We start from the raw sequence: 8726 nt of genomic DNA, 5'->3' as shown, positions 1-8726 counted from the left end.
ACCTCACATTAGTTGTCCGGCTAGCCCACTCAAGAGCCCACGCATTAAATTTACCTGCAATTATGGTCAGCCAACGTCCTCTTGCATCCAGAACCCGGGCGGCAAGCATCTGCTCATACTCGGCGAGTGTAGCGCTGGGTTGACCATAGCAGCTGTAGATGTGGACGCTTTTCGTATTCGTTATGAAGAAGCCCTCCTAACAGTGGTCCATTATTCGAAGGCTTGTTCTCCATAAGCCTATAGCGCTGTTTGGCCCGTTTGATCTTTGACCCCAATGCTACCACCGTTGATATGGCTCACTAATTATGGCCACAGCGATGTTTTTCTCAACTATGGTTTGCAAGAGTAGATCCCGCGCTGCCTCGTAGTGGTTGAGGTTGATTTGTATTAACCTCATCTGTGACTTGTGTTGAGGGCTCTCCTGTATTCCGGGCATCTACTGCTGCCTGTCCACCCCTCCAACCCTTTGCACAGTAGGCAATTTGGGTCTGCTCCGTAGTCCTTGCTGATGTGCTAATGTGTCAAACTGTTCTGGGTGAGTGTCCTAGACGCAACAGCACAGTGTCTGGGACAGAAGCCCTGCACTTTATGAGTAAATACATTTCACCTCTCTAGATCACACCAGGATCAACAGAATTAATCGATAGTTAAGTCGGAGGCATGAATATCTACGTGGAGCAAAAAGCCACCATAGGATGCTAGGGTCGAAAACCAACCCTGGAAGGAAGGAAAGCAAGATCCGCTAGTGAACTACCGTCATTTTAGAATGATTTCAAGGTCAGGTCCCAGCACGCTTCTTTGCGTACAGTAACGTGGAGACATCATCATTACCAGATCACGCATCAGTGGAAGAGCTGTCTAGTCACTTTTGCATCAATCCAGAGAGGAGATCTCTGAATGAAATTCATCCTCCATTTCGAAACAATATGCATCATTACCAATTGGAGCACTACTGATCGCTGAGGTAATTTCGTTGCGCATAAGCAATAGCACAAAAGATATCAGATGGCACCAGTTAAGTTTACCTTGTGGTTGCGCACCTTCTTTGTGCGGGCATAGTGCATCAGTTGCGAATATGTTCAAATTGCACAATTAATGCAAAGTGAGTTTTATATTGCAGGGAGTATCCGTTCCAAAGGTATTAGTTAAAAGAATAGTTGAAACCTTCTTTGGTGATAGTCCGCTGCAAGTACTATAAAAACTGAGTGACTTCTTCCATTGGTATCAGTTCATAATTAGCTGAAATCCAAGCAAGAACATCACGTTCGCTGTCAGATACTTTTGAAAAATATAACACAATGTTCAAAGTGGTGAGTCCTGAAATTAGTGTGGATCATTTGGGTTTGGTATTAACTTATATTGTTCTGTCTAGTTGATTGTTTTCGCCGCCTTCCTCGCTGCTTCTTCAGCCATGCCAACAATCCTTCATGGAGGTTTGACAGGGGTAGCCACCATAGCTCATGCTCCACTTCTTGCGACCGGGGTTCAAACTGTCGTCCAACCCGAAACTGTTCAAGTTCATGAGCAAACCATTGCTAAAGTCGGCGATTTGGTGCAGAAGATTCCCACAGCCGTTTCGGATCAGCGTTCTACTGTTGTCCATAACCAAGCTGACCTTATCACCCCCGTTGTTGCCCCAGCCATCAGAACCAACACCGTCCAAGTCCTCAAAGCCTACTCGCAACCTGTTGTCTACACCGCTGCTGTCCATGCCACACCAATCTTGCGAGCCATCCGTGATTAAGCGATTATGGAACACGCCAGGTAGATACGAGAAGCAATTAAATATAGCCTACTCAATTTGTGCCCAGAAATCTAGGAATATTTTGATTGTAAATAATTAAGTTGTTTCAAATTTAGCTTGGAGTGTTTTAATTTTGCCTTGTGTTATGTTGTCGACCCCCCGGGGGTTCAGCGCGCTTCCGTTGAATAATGTATGTTTTCATAGCTTATGGAACTATTGACCCTGTTTTGGCTCTGTTGAGTATCCTATTCCTAGCACCGGCCATAAAGTGCAATTATACCAGCCGATTAAGAGCTCCTGAAAAACTGCAAGAATAGCGATATCTTCCACTTTCCCACTTGAACACAAAAGCGCTATAAATCACGGTTAATTGCCAATCATTACACTTACAACAAGGTACAGTCCTGGGCGTAGAATTCGGTCCTTCAAGCTTGCAATAAAGCACAGTAAGCACCCAGTCAATTAAAGGCATTCAAAGTAACGATTTAATCGCAATGCTCAGGTATCCGCAAGGTACACAAGTTACAAGCATTTTCGATCCACAAAATGACTCTTTCTCACGAAAACCCGAACCTGGTCATTCCGTCTTCACACGAATTTACATTTTAATGCCTTGGCTCGTTCATAACTCCGGCGTGTAATAATTTTTCTTTTCTTTTGCTAATACAGCATAAAAACCATATCAGATACGACCAAGGTAGGCTTATTCCTACCTTGGTCGCAGCTCCTTGCGAGGTCAGCCGGGAGGGAGGTCGACAGTTCCTCCTAATCCTTATTATCTTCAAAGCTCTCGATGCGGATAATTAAGTGGTAGTTTTATCGTTTTATGCCTTAGCGGGGTCAGCCGTGGCCTCGAAACAGGTGCATTGCAGTTGGTACCCAGGGACCTCTTGCATCGCCCCTGGTGACCCTTGCATATCGTCATAAACTAATGAAATGTTAGGTGAAATGAGTGGAGATCATATCTCGGCCCCGAGAACGCACCGTGTTAAGCAGATAAAAAAAGTCATAAGACGGGAAGAGGGTGAGACCCCGTGTTGGAGGCGAAATGAGCTACGTGAAAAGCGTGGAGTTGGAAAGAATGAAACCTCGAAGGTGACGTCTTCTTCTCCTACCCATTATTAATTAATTATGGAAATGAGCTGCTGATTTAATTAATGCGATTATTTTCGAGAGGAATTCGTTACAGGGTCTTAGTTTCGACTCCGCCGAACTTGTTCGCTTGATAGCCAAATGACGCTACAACGTTCAGGCGATTTAGTAAGGCTTTATCCTATAGTTGTAACTCTTCAGGGAGCGCACGGTTATAGATAGCTTGACAGCAGATTTCTCTGGTACATGTTATGCAAATTAAGACGGACATCCCTTGCCGAATTTCGGTAGTGAAAACTTGCAAAAGTGATGATTGGCGCTAGCCGAAGTCATGACCTACCTCCCAATCTTCCCTATTACCCCAAAACTCAACCCACCCACCCCCATTGACTCTGCAGTATAATCCCCTTCACTGTCGCGAAAAGCACAAAGGTTGCGTGAAAAATTTTATCCAAGTAATCTGAGTAAGCACTATGCAAATTAGATGAAAAGATTAAAATCCAGATTGTGGCTTTTTTTCCTTATTTCTTGTCCCGGCTCTTATATCGCCTGACAAAAATATGGAAAGTGGCCGATGTAAGTCTTAATCGTGAATGATTTATTATGGTCGGTTGGTCAGTACACGTGAATTGCGTTTCGAGCGTTTTCTTTCGTGGCCCTTCTCGCTTCGGCAATCATTAAAAAATAATCAGGAACTACGGAATTAAGAAAGTGAATTGTAGGCCCCGGGGCCAGAATGGGTTGAGAATAAAAGATGGAGACTTTACATAATTCATAAGTATTCATTGAAATGTTAGAATAAGTGAATTCTATCCGATCTGATGACTCTAATGACTCTAAATGAAAGAGTTAATCAGAAAATTATGAATTAGTACTTTCGCCCATTCTTTTGGATTTCAGCTTTTGAGCAGGAAATACCACATGAAAATGAAAAGTTTTGTTGGCATTAAATGCAAATTATTTGGTGTTTCTTGTCAAACTGTTTACCTATGAAAAACTAAGTTTGTGGGATTAGATTATTTGAAAAATTGCATTTACGGACAGAGTGGTGGGCCCCCGCAACGGTACGTCGTCGGACTACCAACTGACCATCTCTCCATCATCAGAGAGCTAGCCTGGAACCGTTGGCCTCATTAGTTCGGGCTATCCCCCAAACTATCCTGCCTTCCAGAACTGTCAAATCAGGAAATTCCTTCCACAAACGGAAGGGGAGAGGAGGAAGGGAACTATCAGTTCAGGGAACCTTCTGCTTCCGGCCTCTCCACCGTTCGAGCTCTATCTTCTTAGCAACGAAAAAAAAACCCGAACATAATGCTCAACATGGCTCCACCTGTCAGCACTCCTCAGCATCTCCTCTAAAATGTTGTCCGGAGAAAGATCCCCTGTGTTTAAATAGAGCTGCTAACGAATCCCATCCCACCTTCCACAAGAAAAAAAAAAATTTGTGATGGGGGGCGTCAACAACTCCATTGCAAAACACACAATCAGGAGATCATGCCTTTCCAATCTTGGGCAGGTAAGACTGAAAACCTCCATCCCCACTTAACGACTAGATGAGGAAATAGTCAGTCTCACCATGCTCCCGATTCAGCCACGCACCTATTGGTGCACAAGCTTAAATCCGCTGTTTGCTCTCAGATGGCGTCGGTAAGCGTATCAAACTGCTATGAGTACGCCATATTTTTCTTTTGTAGTACGACATTTGTCAACAATTGTCAGTCCATGTGATCAGCAATTATTTGGAAAAACATATTTTTTCTCTTCAATAACCATGTCCAGTTGTGTTTCTGGAAAAAGCATCTGCGGGAAGCTCTCCTTTTTTGCTTCAATTTCAAGAAATCAGCCGCTGAATTGGATCGAATGCTTGTGGAGACCCACGGCGACAATGCTCTATCGGAAACAACTTGCCGAGGTTGGTTCCATCGGTTCAAAGATGGCGATTTTGATCTGAGCGTCAAGGAGCGTGAAAATGGGCCTAGGAAAGTTAAGTGCCAGGAATTGGAGGCTCCCTTGAACGAGGACGATACTGAAACACAGAAAATGCTAGCCAAACAATTAAGTGTTTCCCAACAAGCCATTTCCATGCGTCTACGTGCAATGAGTAAGATTCAAAGGATCGGGAAATGGGTGCCGTACGAATTGAACGATAGGCAGATGGAGCGGCGCCAAAATACATGCGAAATCTTGCTTACCAGACACAAAAAAAGGATGTTTTTGCATCGGATTGTGACTGGCGAGGAAAAGTAGATTTATTTCGAGAATCCTAAACGAAAAAATTCGTTGGTTGATGTCGACCAACCAGCGATGTCTTCTGCAAGAACAATTCGCCTTAGACGGAAGACGATGCTGTGCGTGTGGTGGGATCAGCGGGGTATTATCTATTATGAACTGTTGAAACCTGGTGAAACTATCGATGCCCACCGTTATCACCAACAACTCATCAAATTGCATCGTACTCTGAATGAAAAACAACCGGAATATCAGCAAAGACATGAAAAGCTGATTTTCCTCCATAACGATGCTGCGTCGCACACGTCGAAGAAAGTTCGAAACTACTTAGAAACGCTCAACTAGGAGATACTAACCTACCCCGCTTATTCACCAGACCTGGCCCTATCTGAGTATTATCTGTTCTCATCGATGGGCAACTTGCTTGCTGAACAGCACTTTGATTCTTACACAGACGTTCGAAAATGGCTTGATGAATGGTGTGCCCCGAAGGATCAACAATTTTATTGGCATGGTATCCATAAATTACCCGAGAGATGGAAAAAATGCGTAGATAGCCAGATAGGGCCAGTATTTTGAATAAAGTTTTTATTGTGTTTTTCTTGAAAAAAAAAACAGCGGATTTAAGCTTGCACATCTGCCTCAAGTTTCATTTTGCCAAGAGAAATGCCACTCATCTAGGTTGTGTTGCCATTCTTCACGAGCAACCACTTCACTTGGCTCTTCTTCCTTCCGTTTGAATATGGCTTTACGCTCCTCAACAAGAATGGCAACGGGGATTACTCCCGTGATCACCATCATGGCCGCAGACGCGACCCGCAAAAGCCTGTTAGACCTAAGACCCCCAATATTTACAATTAGGTTATTTAAGGCGCTTCCTATTGTGCCTAAAAATATAACCAACTCAACATCTTCTCAGGAGTTTGTGCACCAAGCCTCTCAATTTGAGTTGATTTCATCTACAATGCCTTCTTTCATCAGGGTCGATTGACCTGGCACTACATCCCTAATTTTAGTGGCCCCTATGCGACGAGTTACGGTCCACCCAGCCTCCGATCCTGTCTCGCTTCATCGCGCCTCCAACGGGACAATATCCGAACGCAATCGCTCCACTTTTTGACATGGTTCCCGTCGTCAATGAAGCTCCACTTTCCGCCGCTGCTATATACCTGGTACTTCATCCACCCGTACCGGCGGCTCCGAGCTGAAGTTGGCGTCCCCACCTAATTAGCTCTTCATCTCCAGACTAGCGTTTGTAACTTCTGCAGACGATATCCAGGAGTTCATAAAGACTAAAGATGGTTTACTTTTTGCTCTGTCCTGCGTCAAACTGACGAAAAACAACAACACCGGTCGGAAGATTGCGCCTTTCAAGGTCACTTATCCTCACAAATTTTACGTCCTCTTCAACCCTTCTTTCTGGCCTGAAGGTTTATTCATCAAGCTATACAAACGCTCCAATTCGCGGGTAAATTTCAAGAAAACCTGCCTGTTCCCTCGAGCGATGTCACTAGATCCATGCTTACTGTCCGTCTTTTTTATCAGAATGTTAGGGGTTTAAGAACCAAGCTGCCTTCACTTTATCCGCGCTAGCTCAGCAATACTACCCCATATTAAATTCCGAGCTTCCCGAAAGGTACTCCATTTTCCGCTGGAACAGGCACCAGTATGCATCTCGTAAGTGCACCGGCGGTGGGGTCCTAATTGGAATTAAAGGTGCATTCCCCGCCGAACTCGTCTTCTCCTCCTCTAGCTTTCTTTTTGACTGTGTTGCTCTTCGTGTCTCCCCACCCAACTTCCTTCCATTCACTGTCTCTTATGTATACGTCCCCTGTGCTTGCTCTTTTCACCTATGTGAAAAATTGGTTGACAGTTTGTCTGGATTCCTTACTGTCAGATTCCCTTCCCTCCCTTTCTGCCTTTATGAAAACTTGCTCTGTTCTGAATTTCAATACCACCAAAAACTCCTTGGATGGCACTTTCGATGTTTTCCTTTCCAACCTCCCCGAGCGCAACCTCTCTTTATTTCCCTGCACATCCCCTTATATCAAAACTGACGCTCACCACCCCGCTCTTGAATTTGAAACGGGGCTCCCTCGTTCAAACTCCAAACAATAATAATAATAATTGTTGGCGCAACGATCCATATTGGATCAGGTCCTTGAAGTGTGTTAGAGCACTTCATTCAAGACCGCAGCGGTACACAACAGTACACTGTAAGAGGCAATGAGGTCAGCATTGCGCTCGCCTCATTCACAGCTGAGTCGACTGGTATCCGACGTCAAATCATGAAACAAATGCCACTGCCTCCAGTGAGATTTAAGCCGCGACCTTCCGTACGACAGCGTTGTGATCTAACCACTCACCTATCCAGACACGCTCCAAACCCGAGCGTAAATCTACTAAGTTCCACTTCCGCAAAAGCCAACTTTGGCGGTCTGAACTCAGCTTTAGCATCGTTTAACTGGGTTCATATATCAAGCAACCCAACGTGTGATCTAGCCCTTAGCACCTTTTACAATATCCTGTCCGATCTCCTCTCCTGTTATGTCCCTTCTTCCTCTACTTACCTACGTTTGTACCCAACCTGGTTCACAACGGAAATCCTTAATAATATTCGCCTGAAACATGCACTGCTGAAAAAATTTCCGGCTTCTAAGAATGACGCCGATCTTGCTCACTTTAAGGATATGCTCTTCACTGTGTGGGTTGCCCGCGGTAACTTGAAACCCTTTCGGTTCCACACTCGCTATTCTCGTAATCACGGTCAATCTCTCCTTTCTTCTAATTGCAGACTGCTCCGAATCTCTGGACATTCTTCCCTTCACGCCTTCCCTGGATGAGTTCCTCATTAGCAATCTTGACCTTAATGTCGGATCTGACCTCGATGAGTTTCCTACCTTCTTCCTTCTTAACTACAAAAAACACTTTTCCCTCCCCCTGTGCATAATCTACAACAAAAGTCTAGAAGAATGCTATTTTCCCATTCTCTGGAAGGAGGCCCTTATCATCCCTATCCTCAAGAACGGAGACCCCTCTCTTGCTGCGAGCTGCCGCCTAATCTCTCTTCTCTCTTCTTGCTCCAAAATCCTGGAAAGATACGTTAACGACTGGTTGACCCGCACTTCGGTCACCTGATTGTCAAAGAGCAGCATAGTTTCGTGAAACATAGATTAACAGCTTCAAACCTTCAGGTCTCTATCAACTTCGTTGCTAAATGCTTTAATTCACATCAGGAGGTACATGCTGTCTATACTGATATCTCCAAAGCCTTTGATACCGAAGATGACTCATTGAAATCTTAGAATAAGTAAATTTTATCTTATCTGATTTGACGACTCCAAATGCAGACTTAATCGAAAAATTATGAATTAGTACTTTCGCCCATTCTTTCGGATTTCAGTTTTTGAACAGGAAATGCCACATGAAAATGAAAAGTTTTGTTGGCATTAAATGCAAATTATTTAGTGTTTCTTGTCAAACTGTTTGCCTATGAAAAATTAAGTTTGTGGGATTAGATTAATTGAATAAATGAGAGAAAGGAAAATGAGCTCTGTCGCTTGAGATCTATTATATATGGTGCTGCTTTGGTGAATTTTCGGAGTTAATCGAAAAAATATTTTAGAAATTTCCGACGATTTTTTACTTCCCATGGACATAT

At 44.0% G+C, this 8726-nt stretch overlaps 1 protein-coding gene across 1 annotated transcript; it reads left to right on the top strand.

Annotated features, from left to right (window-relative positions):
• Positions 1 to 1181: 1181 nt before the first annotated feature.
• LOC119649587 (retinin-like) lies at positions 1182 to 1859 on the top strand. The gene is made up of 2 exons (XM_038051792.1): positions 1182 to 1310; positions 1373 to 1859. Exons 1-2 carry the CDS (start codon positions 1299 to 1301, stop codon positions 1742 to 1744), a joined length of 384 nt encoding a protein of 127 aa, XP_037907720.1. The 5' UTR covers positions 1182 to 1298; the 3' UTR covers positions 1745 to 1859.
• Positions 1860 to 8726: the final 6867 nt, after the last annotated feature.

This window comes from Hermetia illucens, chromosome 2 (assembly GCF_905115235.1).
Source record: "Hermetia illucens chromosome 2, iHerIll2.2.curated.20191125, whole genome shotgun sequence".
NCBI lineage: Eukaryota > Metazoa > Arthropoda > Insecta > Diptera > Stratiomyidae > Hermetia > Hermetia illucens.
Note: the sequence above shows the minus strand (reverse complement) of the source record. Positions and strands in the feature narration are given on the sequence as shown.